Consider the following 17899-nt stretch of genomic DNA (forward strand, 5'->3'; position numbering starts at 1 on the left):
ACTCCCTTTGTATCTGTATTTATATATTTTAATGTAAATCTGTAAATGTAACCTCTTTATTCTTTTTAAGAAAAAAATTGCTGAATCTGTTGGCGCTATACAAATAAATATTATATTTTTTGTTTTTTCAATTTGAAAAGAGTTTTTTTGTTTTAATTTTAACTACTAAGGACGTCATCTCCCCGGCCTCCAGCTACTAGATTCTTCTCCCTGCCACTTCCTGTGGATGGAAACAGATCTGATCATTCTTATTATGTTACATAAAAAAAGAGTAACTTTCCATGTCTGCAATATGTTTAAGCTTCTATTACTGGGAAATAAGAGAAATGTTGTTTTCTCCTTTGCAGATGATTCTACCAGGAGCTCAGGGGGACATCAGATCTCCTCAGAGGATCATATCACACAAGATACATATGAGGAGCCGTCCACTATCCCAGATACACCCTCAGCCCCTCACAGCAAAGATCTCTCATCTCATCCTGTTATACAAGTCCCATCTTCTGCTCCATCACAGCAAGCTGACATTTACAGAGAAGACGATGGACATCAAAGAGAAAATACAGGAAAGCCTCAGTTTTCATATTTACAATGTGGAAAATATCTTACAGGGGAGAAGCCATTTTCATGTTCGGAATGTGGAAAATGTTTTAATCGTAAATCAAATCTTGTTGAACATCAGAGAACTCACACAGGGGAAAAGCCATTTTCATGTTCGGAATGTGGGAAATGTTTTAATCAGAAATCAGTTCTTGTTACGCATAGGAGAACTCACACAGGGGAGAAGCCATTTTCATGTTCGGAATGTGGAAAATGTTTTAATCGTAAATCAAGTCTTGTTGAACATCAGAGAACTCACACAGGGGAGAAGCCATTTTCATGTTCGGAATGTGGGAAATGTTTTAATCAGAAATCAGATCTTGTTAAGCATCAGAGAGTTCACACAGGGGAGAAACCATTTTCATGTTCAGAATGTGGGACATGTTTTACTCAGAAATCAGATCTTGTTAAGCATCAGAGAATTCACACAGGGGAGAAGCCATTTTCATGCTCGGAATGTGGAAAATGTTTTACTCAGAAATCAAGTCTTGTTAAGCATCAGAAAACTCACACAGGTGAGAGGGCATTTTTATGTTCAGAATGTGAGAAATGTTTTCATCGGATAGCAGACCTTGTTACACATCGAAAAAGTCACACTACAGAAGACATTTTTATGTTCTGAATATGGGAAGTGTTTGGCTCATTAATGAATTCTTTTTGACCATCACAGAACTCATACAGGCGAAAAGCCATTTTTACGCTCGGAATGTGGGAAATGTTTCAATTGAATAACTAAAAGGGAGAAGCCATTTTCTTGTTCACAATGAGGTAAATGTATATAAAGAATTCTAAATGATTATGAAGGAAAATCTGCATTTTATGGTAAAATAGTTCTGTGAATAGTATTAGTTACTGTACTCACTGCACTTACTGACAGCAGCTCCCTGTGTACCCCATAGAGCTATAATCAGGCTCCTCTCCTCCAGGCTGTTCCGTCCTGCTCTGTGGTGATTCTGTCCATAAGATGGCCGTGCCCATGCCCCTCCCCCAGTGTCCATAGGTATATACAGGCTTTAATAGGCCACAAATAACACATTTTGGACACTATAAGACACAGAGGATGGAAGTAATAGAGAGGAGAAGCTGGAGGGGAAAGAGGATAGAAGTGAGAAGTGTTGTGTGCAGGAGATGGTGTCATACTACCTGCTGGACCTTTATTCCATTCATCATATGGAAACACTGACTACAAACATAAGGGAACAGTCCTAAAGCCTGGATAAAAAAGAAAAATAATTCTATCAACATAAACTGCTCAAAAAATACAGTGACCCCTCAGATAACCCCTCCTAGGTCTGAGCGAATGAAATCTCAGTGATACTTTGTTCTGTACAAAGCTGAATGTGCTGACAACAAAATCCCACAAACATCATCACTGGAAATCACATGTATTAACCAATGGCAGCCTGGATTAAAGTGAAAAAACGCCCTCCAGGCTGATCCAACTTTGCTGTAATGTCTTTAACCCCTTAAAGACCGGGCCAATTTCCACATGAGCTTTTATTTTTTGCACCAATATTTGTAATTACAGGCTTAATTTTTGCACAAATGTTGCTGTAAAACCAGAAAAAAATTAACTGTGATGAAATTGGAAAAAAAGCCATTTTTTTTTTTAAATTTAGGTTGGTTTTGTGTTTACACTGTTTGACCTAGGGTAAAACTGACTGGTTGTACATGTTCCTTTCGTTAATATGATTACAACGATATGTAAAATTATTTCTTTTACACACCTACTGGAAGTCCTCTTGGGGTTAGGGTTTTCCTCCTGCGGGACTTCTAGTATAGCCACATTGATCTCTCATTGATATGTATGCAGTGTGGATCCATGAGATTGGCTGCAGCACCGGAAAGCATTAGATTCCCAAGCCGGGATAAGCACCATTATGGCGTAGACCCCGAGCCGGCTCACATGCAGGGGCTGCTCCGCGATCGCTGGGGGGGTCCTCCCACTAGATAACCAGGGACTGAGGAAAGCAACCATTTAAGTGCAGCTGTCAACTTTGACGGTTGCATTTAAATGGTTAATTGCCGCGGTCCCGGGCTGCAGATAGCATCCGGGATCGTGGTGGTTCTGAAGGGGTTAAACCAAGTCAAAATAAGGCTGAGTATTGTGTGTGGCCTCCACGTGCCTGTATGATGTCCCTACAAGGCCCCGGGTATGCTCCTGATGAGGTGTCCGATGGTCTCCTGAGGGATCTCCTCCAAGACTTGGACTAAAGCATCCGCCAACTCCTGGACAGTCTGTGCTACAACGTGATGTTGGTGGATGAAGGAAACATGATGTCCCAGATGTGCTCAATGGGATTCAGGTCTGGAGAATGGGCGGCCAGTCCATAGCTTCACTGCCTGTGGTCTAGCAAGGTCCTGCATTAAGAGGAACCCAGGGCCAACTGCACCAGCATATGGTCTCACAAGGGCTCTGAGGATCTCATCTCGCTATCGAATGGCAGTCAGGCTACCTCTGGCAGCACATGGAGGGCTGTGCCACCCCCCCAAAGAGATGCCACCACACACCATGCTACCAAACTGCTTGTGCTGAAGTATGTTGCAGGAAGCTCTCAATGGCGTCTCCAGACTCGTCACATGCTCAGTGTGAACCTGCTCTCATCTGTGAAGAGCACAGGGGGCACCAGTGGAGAATTTGCCAATCCTGGTGTTATCATGTTTACCATGATCCAGACGTGTCAAACTCAGGCCCTCCAGCTGTTTTAAAACTACAATTCCCATCATGCCTTAACAGCCAAAGCTACAGCTTTTTGACTCCCTGCAATCCGGTTTCTGCCCCACCACTCCACAGAAACTGCCGTCACCAAAATGGCCAATGACCTGCTTACTTCCAAAGCCTCACACCAATAATCTGTGCTCCTTCTCCTTGACCTATCTTCTGTCTTCGACACAGTTGACCATTCTCTCCTACAAATTCTTTCACCCCTTGGTGTCACTTGCTCAGCCCTCTCCTGGATCTCCTGTTACCTCTCCAACCGCACATTTAGTGTCTCCCACTCCCTCCCACCATCTCCTCTCCCCTTACTGTTGGTGTCCCCCAAAGCTCTGTACTCTGGTCTCTCCTCTTCTCAGTCTATACCTCTGGCCTGGGACATATGATACAATCCCACGGCTTCAGGTACCACCTCTACGCCGATGACACTCAAATTTACTTCTGGGCCAGTTGTCACCTCTTTGCTATCCAGGATTCCAGAGTGTCTATCGGCCATATCTTTCTTCCTTCTCCTCCCACTTTCCAAAGCTCAGCATGGACAAAACAAAACTAATTATTTTTCCCCCACCTCGCTCCACCCTGCCGTCTAATCTGTCAATCATAGTCAATGGCTGCACTCTGTCCCCTGTCCCCCAGGTCCGCTGCCTTGGGGTCACCTCTGACTCTGCCCTGTCTTTTAAACCACACATTCAGGCCCTAACCACCTCCTGTATTCACTTTAAATTATTAACCCTGACGTACAAGGTCGTCCACAACCTTTCTCCTCCATATATCTGACCCGATATTCCGCTACTGTCCCTCACACAACCTCCGATCCTCCAGTGACCTCCTTTTGTGCTCTGACCTTGTTCGTACCTCACACAACGGCCTCCAAGACTTTGCCCGAGCCTCCCCCATACTCTGGAACTCAATACCCCGACACATCCGGCTTTCATCCACCTGTTCTTCAAAGTAACCTGAAAACCCATCTCTTCAAACTAGGCTACAACCTATAACAATTCTGCATCACACTTGGTTGGCTGCACTTTACCTCCTGTTTCTCTCCCAGTATCCTATAGACCAGGAGTACTCAACAACATTAAGTGAAGGTCCACTTACCGTGGTCTATTGTCAGGTGAAGGTCCAAGCTGAACATGAGTAATAAACGTGTTTTGTTAACTTCTCACAACGTTTGTTGAACTATTTACATACAGAATTATTAGTGGGAAAACTGGCATTTTTTTCTCTCTCAAGAGCCCTTATATATCCCCCCTGTGCGCTCTCCCCCTGTAGTATATAGCCCCCCGTGCGCTCTTCCCAAGTAGTATATAGCCCCCTGTGCGCTCTCCCCCAGTAGTATATAGCCCCCCTGTGCGCTTTCCCCCAATAGTTTATAGCCCCGTGTGCTCTCACACTGTAGTATATAGCACCCATGCGCTCTCCCACTCTAGTATATAGCCCCCCTGTGCATTTCCCCCAATAGTATATAGCCCCCCTGTGCGCTCCCCCAAGTAGTATATAGCCCCCTGTGCGCTCTCCCCCTCCGCGCTCTCTCCCAGTAGTATATAGCCCCCTGTGCGCTCTCCCCCAGTAGAATATATCCCCTGTGCGCTCTCCCCCTCCCATATAGCAGATAGCCCCCCTGTGCACTCTCCCCCTTCCATATATCCCCCCGTGCGCTCTCCCCCTCCCATATATCCTGCCTGTGCGGTTTCCCCCTCCCATATATCCCCCCTGTGCGCTCTCCCCCTCCCATATAGCTTATATCCCCCCTGTGCGCTCTTCCCCTCCCATATAGCATATAGCCCCCCTTTGCGCTCTCCCCCTCCCATATAGCCCCCCTGTGCGCTCTCCCCCTCCCATATAGCCCCCCTGTGCGCTCTCCCCTTCCCATATTTCCCGCCTGTGCGCTCTCCCCCTCCCATATAGCCCCCCTGTGTGCTCTCCCCCTCCCATATATCCCGCCTGTGCGCTCTCCCCCTCCCATATATCCCCCCTGTGCGCTCTCCCCTTCCCATATTTCCCGCCTGTGCGCTCTCCCCCTCCCATATAGCCCCCCTGTGCGCTCTCCCCCTCCCATATATCCCGCCTGTGCGCTCTCCCCCTCCCATATATCCCCCCTGTGCGCTCTCCCCCTCCCATATAGCCCCCCTGTGCGCTCTCCCCCTTTTTGCTCTCCCCCTCCCATACAGCATATAACATAAAAAAACAAACACATACTCACCTGGGTCCGGTGCTTCCTCTTCTCTTCCCGCTTGTGGCCGCACTTCAGTGGTCACAAGAGGCCGCCCTTCCCTCGTCCTGGCGCCGGCGCTCCAGTGACGTCAATCGAGTGCCGAAACCAGAGGCAGAGAGCGGCCTCTTGTGACCGCTGCGGCCACAAGAGTGACTGACAAGGAGGGAGCCAATGGCTCTCCCTCTCTGTCAGTGCTCCTGCACGGTAACTGTGAGCACTAGTTACGAGCGCTCATATTTACTGTGCACAGAGCAGCGCAGCTCAGTACACAGGTATACTGAGCTGCAGTCAGGGGTCGGTCCGCCAGTTGCAGAGGGGGACCTATCACTTGTGCAGCCTGTTCAGCTGCACAGGGGCCCAGGCCAATAGAGGGGCCTGCCAGGCTCAGACTCTAAAGTGTCAGCTCAGCATGGCACATGTTTGTAGTGGGCCCCCCAGGCAGAATCAGCACCCAGGAAGTGCAGGCCTCATGCTCCTGTGGGGCCCCTTTAGTGACTGGATGCTGTGCCCGGTCGGGGCTGGTTCTCCTCTCCACCTGCACACTGCTGCTGACACCCCCTCCTGTACTTTTTTTTATTTTTATCTTTATTTATCCATGCTTTTTTTTACCTTATATACAAACAAAAATAAACACATTCATCTCAGAATAGACAGTTAGTGACACGGGTACAAAAACACAGTAATACACCAACAATAATACTAAAGAAAAAAATAGAAGAAGAAAAAAAAGGGGGAGGGGAGAGGAGAGAAAAATAATAAATAAATAAATAAATAGAATAACTAACTAAGAAAATATAAACATAAATAAGTAAATGAATCATGTCCTTGGTCAATAAGTCGGGGTCTTAATTCATTAATGTATGAAAATATTGAGAATCTAAGAACTGTGACCATGGAATCCACAACTTTTGTGGGGCTGATACCCTATCTTTTTTTTTTTTTGGTGTATCCACTCCACTATTGAGGGTGGGTTAGTCTTCCCCCAGTGCCTTGGAATAACTGCCCTTGCAGCAACCAATAAGTATTGCAATAGACCTCTCTTGGTAGCAGGAATAGAGCCTGGGAGGATAGACAATTTTGGGAGAGAGCTCTAGGGGAGAACCACAGATTTCCTCATAGACAGTGAATACACTTTCCCAAAACTTTTGAAGAACTGGACATCCCCACCACGCATGAAGCATTGTACCCCTCTCAACCTCACAACGCCAACATCTTTCAGAAACTGTGGGGTACATTGCGTGGAGACGGTCTGGGCATCGGTACCATATCGCAAGTATTTTATAACTCTTCTCCTGAGCTGCACATCCTACTGACATTTTAACCTAAATGCCTTAGACCATTCCTCTGCGGAGATAGTTTCCCCCAGCTCACTTTCCCAGCTTCTTGTGAATAATGGTAAGTCCTGAGAGTATGCATCACACAGGAGAGAGTAATAGAAAGATAGCATATGAGACGGTGGTTCTGTCTGCAAGAATACTTTTTCTAGCTTAGTGGGGGGTTCCCTCAGGCTGTTTCTATTGGTTAAACTATTAACAAAAGAGGATAATTGACAGTACTCCAGCCATGAGATGCATACTCCCGGGAATTGTAACTGTGAATTCTCCCATGAAGGTAATGGGGAGCCCCCTAGGATCTGATAAAATCTGCTGTCTTCACTTCTTGACCACCCCAAAAAACTCACCGCTGTCAACCCGGAGGGAAGTCTGGGTTCCTAAATAGAGGGGTAAGTGGGCCCCTACTTTTCGTTAGGGCCTCCCTTTAAACGACTCCATTCCAGATCTAAAAAAGAAACCTGGAAAATATGGAACGCTGCATCACAATAGGTCTTTTATCTCTAGAGAGCCATGGGATCAGATAGAGAACCGGATGAACCATCTGTATCTCCGGATCAACCCACTGCTTAGTTTCTCTCTGAAAGTGCCAGTCCGAGAGGCGCGATAGTACAGCCGCGGTATGATAGACCCACGCCGCTCCGTTCCTTAGGAAGAGGTAAGGTTTTGTAACTAATCCTATATCCTTGGCCTCCCCAAATAAATGCAGTAAACAGTGTCTTCAGTCTTCTAAAAAAAGCAGATGGGGGTCTAATCGTCAGAGCCTGAAAAATATATAACAGGCGAGGGATAACATCCATTTTTAATACATTTACTTTCCCAAACCATGAGAGAGTTTTATTTGAATACGGCCCCAAATCCCTCGCTGTTCTCTCTAGGAGAGGTTGGTAATTCAACCTATACAACAGAGAGAGGTCTCTTGGAACTCTCACACCGAGGTATTTGATTGACTGAGACATCCATCTAAAGGGAAACCCCCTAGCCAGTTGCCGAACCTCTTTCTCTGGAAGAGAAATATTTAATGCCTCTGTTTTGGATAGGTTAACCCCCTCCCGTACTTCACTGTCTGGCATACCTTGTATGAGGAGGAGAAAAGAGAGAGCATGTGATGACAACCCCTCCCCCTTCTTGTACTCCACTGTCCGGCATACCTTGGGTGAGGAGAAGAAAGCATGTGATGACAGGGGCTGGAGGGATCCTGCAGGGTTATGGCTGCCAGGGACAGGACTGTAAAGAGGAGCAACAGCAGCAGCTCTGACAGTGAGTGATTATTGTCAGTGTGTCTGTCGGGCTGCTGGAAGTTGTAGGATGGGGGGGTGAAAGAGAAAGCACAGAGCCCCCCCCCCTCCCTGGTGCTGGAAGTTTTATTGTCAGTTTATGCCTTTTAGCCAATATCTGTGCCCCCCCCCCCCCTCCCCTGCAGCATGGTTGTTTTTCTCTTTCATCTACCACCTGTGCAGCCACGTACAGTACATGTATCCCACCTGTGCAGCCAAATACAGTACATGTATCCCACCTGTGCAGCCACATACAGTACATGTCTCCCACCTGTGCAGCCACATACAGTACATGTATCCCACCTGTGCCCCAACAGTGATTAAGGACCCATTTTCTCTATCTCCTATTAGTGCTGTTCTTGGGTCACTTCCACATCCCCCACACAGCATCCAGTGTATAATGCATCCAGGACCCTCCAAGTACAACAGCTGCAAACACTACAACTCCCAGCATTTACTACAGTCTGCAGCCCTCAGGATGTGCTAGGATTTGAAGTACAAAGAGCAGACAACTCAAGTTGCTGTCCTCTCGGCAGGGCCGGCGTTAGGGGGGGGGGGGGGGGGGGGGGGGGGGGGGGGGGGGGGGGGCAAACAGGGCAATTGCCCAGGGCCCCCATCCCCAAAGGGGCCCCCTGCAGCTGCTATGATGCCAAAACGCTGCAGCAAGATTTACTGCAGCTCTCACAGTAATCCTTGCTGCTAGCCGAGGTTCACACTGCACGTTCCACCTTAATTAGCTCCCTTAATGCTGCGTTTACACGGAACGAATTCGAACGATATTCGAACAATAATCGTACGTGTAAACGCAGCGAATGATCAAACGACGAACAAGAATTCGTTAATTTTGATCTTACTACATCTTTTAAAATTATTGTTGATCGTTCGCAAAAAATTTGCAGATCGTTCCCAGTAAACATTCACCGATTTTTCCCGTGTGCGAGATAGGCTTAAGCGATCGCAAAACAAATTTTCTGTACAATATATTGTGCAGTCTAAACGCTGATAATTATAAAAAAAAAATCGTTACTCCGACATCGGTAATCGTACGATCGGGCCAATTATTGTTTCGTGTAAACGCAGCATTAGAAATCTCTCCTCCCCTCCCCCGCTCTGACAAGCCTCCTCCAGCTTCCTGGTTTGCAGCATGTCGGGACAGTAAGAGACAACAGGGGATGTGTGCAGACATAGTGGAACTCGCTGTCCCTGCCTCATACATCCTATATAGACCTGCTCCCTGTCACATACATCCCCCATATACCTGATCCCTGTCACATACATCCCCCATAGACCTGCTCCCTGTCACATACATCCCCCATATACCTGCTCCCTGTCACATACATCCCCCATAGACCTGCTCCCTGTCACATACATCCCCCATATACCTGCTCCCTGTCACATACATCCCCCATAGACCTGCTCCCTGCCTCATACATCCCCCATATACCTGCTCCCTGTCAGATACATCCCCCATAGACCTGCTCCCTGTCACATACATCCCCCATACACCTGCTCCCTGCCTCATACATCCCCCATATACCTGCTCCCTGTCACATAGATCCCCCATATACCTGCTCCCTGTCAGATACATCCCCCATATACCTGCTCCCTATCACATACATCCCCCATATACCTGCTCCCTATCACATACATCCCCCATAGACCTGCTCCCTGTCACATACATCCCCCATAGACCTGCTCCCTGTCACATACATCCCCCATAGACTTGCTCCCTGCCTCATACATCCCCGATATACCTGCTCCCTGTCACATATATCCCCCATATACCTGCTCCCTGTCACATATATCCCCCATATACCTGCTCCCTGTCACATACATCCCCCATATACCTGCTCTGTTCCTCACACATCCCCCATATACCTGCTCCCTGTCACATACATCCCCCATAGACCTGCTCCCTGTCACATACATCCCCCATAGACCTGCTACCTGTCACATACATCCCCCATATACCTGCTCCCTGTCACATACATCCCTCATAGACCTTCTCCCTGTCACATAGATCCCCCATAGACCTGCTCCCTGTCACATACATCCCCCATAGACCTGCTCCCTGTCACATACATCCCTCATAGACCTGCTCCCTGTCACATACATCCCCCATATACCTGCTCCCTGTCACATACATCCCTCATAGACCTGCTCCCTGTCACATAGATCCCCCATAGACCTGCTACCTGTCACATACATCCCCCATACTACTTTAACTTTCCAGTTGATTTGAAAAAGAAAAAGCTTTTCACCGGAGTACCCCTTTAACTACAACTATGTTGTGGTACATTATCCAAGCACCTGGGGCCCCACTTTAAAATTTTGCCCATGGCCACACTTGGCCTAAAGCCGGCCCTGCCTCTGGGAAACTACAACTCCCGGCATTCTGAGAGTTGTAGTTATTATTATTCAGGCAGTTGTGGTCGCAGATACATCAGTACAGAATGGGACCAGGTCTGCATGTCACTTCTGATGGGTTCTTTATTTGGGTGCCCCCCATGATCAGTTCCATTGGTGGCCACGGCCCTCAGGCCCACACTGGGGCCTGCACAGACTACAGTACAGTCCTTTAGTGGGCCCTGGCATCTGTGCTGTAGGGCCCTCCCGAGAAACCAGGACACATGGCAGGGGCTCACGGACACACGGATTTGCGCCCCCCTTTTTTGTGTATGGTTTTACTATGGGACAGACTTGGTTTGTCCCGTTACGTGCTCTCTCCCCCCCTCCCCCTATTTCTTCCCTCACAGGTGGTAGTTACCTACCAGAATGTTCGGTCCAGGCCATCAGCTGATTGGACCGTTGGAAAGTGCGGGAACTGTAAATCCATGAGAGGCGCTGCTGATTGGTCGTTGACGGCTAAGCGGGAATCCAGATTTGAATTTAAGGAGATGATTTCAGCTCCCAGCTCAGTCGCCGCGGATCATCTCTGAAGAAGAAGCTGCCAGGAGAAGACGGCTGAAGAGGCCTGTGTGAGCGGCGGGAAGCGGCGAAGAAGCAGTGGTGTGCCGGGACCTGGAAGCCGGCGCGGCAAGGAGGAGAAGACGGCGACAAGAGGAAGAGTGTGCCAGCGGTGAGCGCGTCGTGGTCAAGCAGTAGCAGGGGCCCGGTGAGCGGCGACATCGCTGGTGACGAAGTGACGTGTACGGAGCGGCGCGGCAACAGGAAGAAGAGAGAGCGGCATCCGGTTCCGGTGATGTCGTCACACACTGAAGATCTATTGGCAGAGCTGCTGAGGAAGGCGGAGAGCGGGGAGGCCTGGCTTCAGCGCTGCATGCGCGAAGATTTCCCGAGCGGTGAGGAGGCGGCGCCATCCAGGGTGATATGCCGTATCCTGCCCCCCAGAGAAGGAACAGCGGTGAGCGGCACAGAAGACCGGGAGGACAGGGGTCTGCGGCAGGGTGAGAGGCCGACTAAGAGGAGGCGGCGGGGTAAAAGAGCTAACCGATCCCCGCCTCCTCCGGCCCGCCTTGCCAGCAGTTCCCCGAGAAGAGGCAGCAGGTCCGGGACCAGCCGCACCGCTGTAGGAGGCCCAGAGCAGCGGCAGTCCCCTCACCGCAGCAGACATCACAGTGACCGCAGCGGCCATTCTAGCAGGCATAGCAGGCGCTCCAGCTGCCACTCTGCCGGTGATCTCCCTCCTCCAGCACCATTGGATACACCACAGCAGTCGGCTGGGACCTTATCAGCAGCTGTGGGTGAGTCTGCAGCTCTTGCTGCCATACCTGATGTTAATGTGTTGTTAGCCAACCCGGCTGTGGTCAAATTTTGTGGGTTATTGGCAAAGGGGGTGTCAGTTAATACCCCTTTGGCCAATGTATGGGATAATGCTGCTATGCCTAAGTTAACTCCGGAGCGCTCTGTTCCCCCAGTGTTGGAGAAAGGTGCAGGCACCAGTGAAGTGTGCGTTAAAGAGGCTCTAACATGTGATGTGTCTCCCCTCGGGTATCATTTAAATACTACGGTCAAGGAAAAAATTTGGAGGGGAGAATTTGTTGATTTAATGTCATTAGTCCCTTCGATCAAGGAGCCTGTTTTCAAAGCGGATAAAAAAAAGAGGATAAGGAAGAAGATAGAAAACGGGCTCCTAGATCCATTTTCAACTGGATTCAGGGATTTTGTGTGTATAGTGCTGTGCTAGGAGAAAAGCGTCCAGAACTCTGTTCGGCTTTGTTTCAGCACTTGGACAGTATTCTGGAAGCTTATAGAAATTTTGGCAGCATGGCATGGTTTTCATATGATGAAATGTACCGCCAAAAATTTGCCGTGCACCCAAAGATGCGCATAGGTTGTAAGGATGTGGGGTTATGGTTAAATTTGATGTTACCCCAGAGGAATACTAATGTAAAACCAACTACTAATACACAATCTAGTTTTCGCAAAGGATATTGCTTTGCCTACAACGAGAGTCAATGTAAATGGGCTGCCAATTGTCGATACCGCCACGAGTGCTCACATTGCTGGGGACAACACTCAATGTCAAGGTGCTTTAAGAAAGCAGCACAGGCTGCTCAACAGCCCTCTACTAGAGAGGCAGTGTCAAAAAGTGTCGAAGCCAGTGAACTTGCAAAAAATGTCCCCGTGGCTAGAGGGGTATCCCGACAAACAGAAGGCTGAGCTCATTTACTATGGTTTTCGTGACGGTTTTTATGTCCCTCCTTTTTCAGGTTCTGGTTGTAAGTTGGTTGATAATTTAAAGTCGGTTAAGCGTTTTGAGTCAGTTGTTTGTGATAAGATATTGAAAGAGGTCAGGGAGGGGAGGGTGGCTGGGCCTTTCCCGGACCCTCCTTTCCCTGATTTTAGAATTTCCCCCTTTGGCCTTGTACCCAAGCGGGAACCCAATTCTTTTTGTTTAATTCATCATCTCTCATACCCCCAAGATGAGTCGCTCAATGCATTGACAGATAAGAGTAGCGCATCAGTAGAATACGCGTCCTTTGAGGATGCGGTATGTTTATTGCGGAAGTTTGGGAGGAGTGCGCTTTTAGCAAAAAGTGACATTAAGTGGCAGGAGGACTTTGTGGATGCTGAGTCTCTGTTGCTGTATACAGATGCTGCTGGTTCACTGGGTTATGGGGCATACTGGGCGGGCAGGTGGTCTGCAGAGGCTTGGCCGGAATCTTGGGTGTCAGCAGCTTTAGTTAGGATTATCGTTTTATTAGAGTTATTTCCAGTTTTAGTAGCTATAGTAGTTTGGGGTCAGTTTTTCAGAAATAAGCATATTCTGTTAAAGTCAGACAATAAAGGTGTGATATTTGCAGTTAACTGTTTGTCTTCCAAGTCGCCTGAGGTCGTTAAGTTGTTGCAGCATTTAGTATTATGTTGTTTATCATTTAATATCTGGTTAAAAGCAGTTCATTTAGAAGGGGTGAAGAATGTAATTGCAGATTCTCTCTCTCGTCGACAGTTTGCCGTATTCAGGAAGTTAGCTCCGGACGCAGAACAGGAGGGGGTGTCGTGCCCGAGTCATCTATGGGACCTGGTCTGGGACTAATACCTAAGTTGTTTAGTAATTCTGTTACCAGCAGAACATGGGCCTCATACTCGGCTGCATGGTTGGAATGGAAGCGCTTCTGTGAATTGAGAGACACTGAGTATATGGATGTGGACGTGTGGCTGGCCTTGTCGTTTTCTGCTTTGTCTAAACATTTAGCTGGTGTTTCCTTTTTTCTCAAAATATTTGGTGGTAGGAGTTTAATGAGTTACTTTCCTGTAGCACAAGCTTTAAAAGGTTATAAAAAACAAGCCCCTGTCAGGGAGCTGCGCAGACCTATTACTGTAGATCTGCTGGTTCAGATCTGTGATGTACTTAGAGTGGTGTGTGTGTCGCAGTTTGAAGTAGGTTTGTTCAGAGTGGCTTTTTGCTTTTTTGCAGCATTACGCATTAGTGAGTTAGTGCCTAAAACGAAAACAACTGTGTCAGGTTTGTTACTATTTGATGTTAAGGTAGATGTTAATCACTTGCAGATATTGATCCGTTTTTCTAAAACTGATGTTTTAGGAAGAGGTTCATTGATTCGGATCAATGAATATTCTGGTTCCTCAGTATGCCCGGTTCAGGCTGTGAAAGACTATTTGTTGATCCGTCCGCCGGTGGACGGCGTCTTGCTATTGCATGAGGATTGGTCATTTTTATCCATGTTCCAGTTTAACGCTGTTTTAAAAAAAATGTTTCCTTAAATTAGGTCTTGAAAACTTGAAGTTGACTAGTCATTCATTTAGAATAGGTGCCGCTACAGAAGCGGCGGCTATTGGTCTGGATGAGCAAATCATTAAACGTATTGGTAGATGGAGCTCTAACAGGTTTAAGTTATATGTTCGTCCTGGCCTGGTAGTATCATAATTCTTTTCTTATTACAGGTTTTAAAAATATTTCAGTATGGATAATAGGACACTCGTTTGTTTTCTGGGCAGAACAGCGAGCTGCGAACCGTTCGTATTCAGCTATGATAGGCATGGACAGTAATAAATATTCAGTACTATGGTTTGGTTTTAAAGGTCTTAGATGGAGAGACTTATACCCAAAGTTGCTCAGTTTGTGTACATCCTTGCCTCCGCCTGATATACTGATTATTCATGTAGGCGGCAATGATGTCAGTAAGGTGAGAATCACTGAAATAAAAAATGACCTGTTATTAATTCAAACTCTTTTTCCACAGGTTTTTCTAATATTTTCGGAAATTGTACCCAGACTATCCTGGGCGGCAAAACACACTATGTTCTATGAGCGTATCCGCAAACGGATCAATCACAATCTGGCCAAATTCCTTCCTTCTATCGGAGGTGCTTCATTTAGGCACCAAGAATTGGAAGGTTTTTTGCCTGGTTTATATATCTGGGATCTAGTACACCTTTCCGAAATAGGTTTGGACATCTTCAACATGGATTTACAATCCATGGTGGAGATGGGGGCTGCGGTGCTTCTGGGGGGGGCCTGTGACTACGTCTCAGGCTAGTGGGGGTTTAATCTCCTAGTTTACCCTGGGAGGATAGGATTGTATCTTAGACAATTTAATGAAAGTTTAAGGCTTGGTTGATTTACTGCTGTTAATTTATTGTAACCCTTACAAAGTACCGCGGCCATAAATATTTGCAAAGTAAAAGGTCTCTGTGTTTTATTCTTAGGTTAAGTTTTTGGGGGTGGGGGCTTGCAATTCCGTGTACCGGATACCCGGGCGTATATATGTGTGCACCTTCAAGGCAGAAAGGCGGAGAAATGAATGGGTTATGGGGGCCCAAACACATTTTTTGCACATGGCCCTTTGCAGTCTGTGTCCGCCCCTGGCCAGTTAATGACCCCTGCTATAGATTGTAAGCCCTCGCGGGCAGGGTCCTCTTCCCATATCTACCATTTGCCTTCATGTAATGTGTTTTTGATCTTGTAATGTTCCTGTTTGTTACCCCTATCACTTGTATGGAGTAAGAGCGCTTTATAGATAAATAATAATAATAATATTAATATCACCTCAGGCAGCAGTAATTGAGAAGCCCCAGGAGGAACTACAAGTACCATCATCACCACACACCTAGGTGCAGTCCCCTCTATAACCTCTGTGGCGTATTTACCTCAGGAGGCGGGAGAGAGATATTACCACTCGGCCTCTGACAGGATATATCTCCATTTCTTCATCATAACCTCCATCCTCCCTGGTATCCTCTCACTACAGGCTGCTACATATATATATACAGCTCAGCTACATGTACATTACACATACACAGCTCAGCTACATGTACATTACACACATACAGCTCAGCTACATGTACATTACACACATACAGCTCAGCTACATGTACATTACACACATACAGCTCAGCTACATGTACATTACACATATACAGCTCAGCTACATGTACATTACACATATACAGCTCAGCTACACACACATTACAGCTGGGTTCACACTACATATATTTCAGTCAGTATTGTATCCTCATATTGCAACCAAAACCAGGAGTGGATTAAAAACACAGAACGGATCTGTCCACACAATAGTAAATTAAGTGGATGGCTGCCATATAACAGTAAATAACGGCCATTATTTCAATATAACAGCCGTTGTTTTAAAATAACAGCAAATATTTGCCATTAAATGGCGGCCATCCACTCATTTTAACCATTGTGTGAACAGATCCTTTCTGTGTTTTTAATCCACTCCTGGTTTTGGTTGCAATATGAGGACCACAATACTGACTGAAATATACGTAGTGTGAACCCAGCCTACACATATACAGCTCAGCTACTTTTACATAACACATATACAGCTCAGCTACATGTACATTACACACATACAGCTCAGCTACATGTACATTACACACATACAGCTCAACTACATGTACATTACACACATACAGCTCAGCTACATGTACATTACACATATACAGCTCAGCTACATGTACATTACATATATACAGCTCAGCTACATGTACATTACACACATACAGCTCAGCTACATATACATTACACATATACAGCTCAGCCAGGGGCGCCGCAATGATGAGGCGACCTGAATCGTCTGCCTCAGGCGGCGCCACCAGCTATCTTCATGGGGGCGGCATTCAGTGGCAGATTATAATATGAGCGGTTCGGGCGGCCGCCCACATTATAATCCGCCACTGACTGTACCCAGGGCCGCTTTAACCAGAGGGCACATGGTGCACGTGCACCGGGCCCACTGGTTAAAGGGGCCCCCCCGAGCAGGCCGGCCGTTGCTATGTGCGACCAGTGCGGTCGCACAGGGCTCCGGCCACCAGCCTGTCAGGGGGGAGCGCCATGGATGGGTAATCTACTTACCCCTCCATGGCGCCCCCTGCAGGGCCCCCCCGTCCGCCGCTGCCCCCGTCCGCTGCTGCTGCGGCGCTTCAGCGCTGCAGCAGCAGCGACACTGACAGAGAGAGAGCCATTGGCTCCCTCCCTGTCAGTCACTCACTCTTGTGGCCGCACTTCCTGCGGTCACAAGAGGCCGCGCTCTCCCTCTAGCGCCCGACGTCACTGGAGCGTCGGCGCGAGGGTAAGGGGAGTGCAGCCTCTTGTGACCACAGGAAGTGCGGCCACAGGAGGGAAGAGAAGAGGAACGCGTGGACCCAGGTGAGTAAAAGTGTTTGTTTTTTTCAATGTTATATGGGAGGGGGAGCTATATACTATTGGGGAGCACAGGGGGCTATATACTATGGGGGAGAACAGGGGGCTATATACTATGGGGGAGAACGGGGCTATATACTATTGGGGAGCACAGGGGGGCTATATACTATGGGGGAGAACGGGGGCTATATACTATTGGGGAGCACAGGGGGGCTATATACTATGGGGGAGAACGGGGGCTATATACTATTGGGGAGCACAGGGGGCTATATACTATGGGGGAGAACGGGGGCTATATACTATTGGGGAGCACAGGGGGCTATATACTATGGGGGAGCACAGGGGGCTATATACTATGGGGGAGCACAGGGGAGCTATATACTATCGGGGAGCACAGGGGAGCTATATACTATCGGGGAGCACAGGGGAGCTATATACTATGGGGGAGCACAGGGGGCTATACACTATGGGGGAGCACAGGGGAGCTATATACTATTGGGGAGCACAGGGGAGCTATATACTATTGGGAAGCACAGGGGGCTATATACTATTGGGGAGCACAGGGGAGTTATATACTATGGGGGAGCACAGGGGAGCTATATACTTTGGGGGAGCACAGGGGAGCTATATACTTTGGGGGAGCACAGGGGGCTATATACTATGGGGGAGCACAGGGGG

General features: G+C 47.8%; 1 protein-coding gene across 1 annotated transcript in view; it reads left to right on the top strand.

Moving 5' to 3' along the window:
* The window catches only part of LOC138786851 (zinc finger protein 665-like), a 34065-nt gene that overhangs the window by 4024 nt on the left and 12142 nt on the right, over positions 1 to 17899 (top strand). The window contains 1 exon segment of the mRNA XM_069963922.1: positions 348 to 1112. Coding sequence (XP_069820023.1) covers positions 348 to 1112 — 765 coding nt within the window.

Source organism: Dendropsophus ebraccatus, chromosome 3 (genome assembly GCF_027789765.1).
Source record: "Dendropsophus ebraccatus isolate aDenEbr1 chromosome 3, aDenEbr1.pat, whole genome shotgun sequence".
Lineage (NCBI taxonomy): Eukaryota > Metazoa > Chordata > Amphibia > Anura > Hylidae > Dendropsophus > Dendropsophus ebraccatus.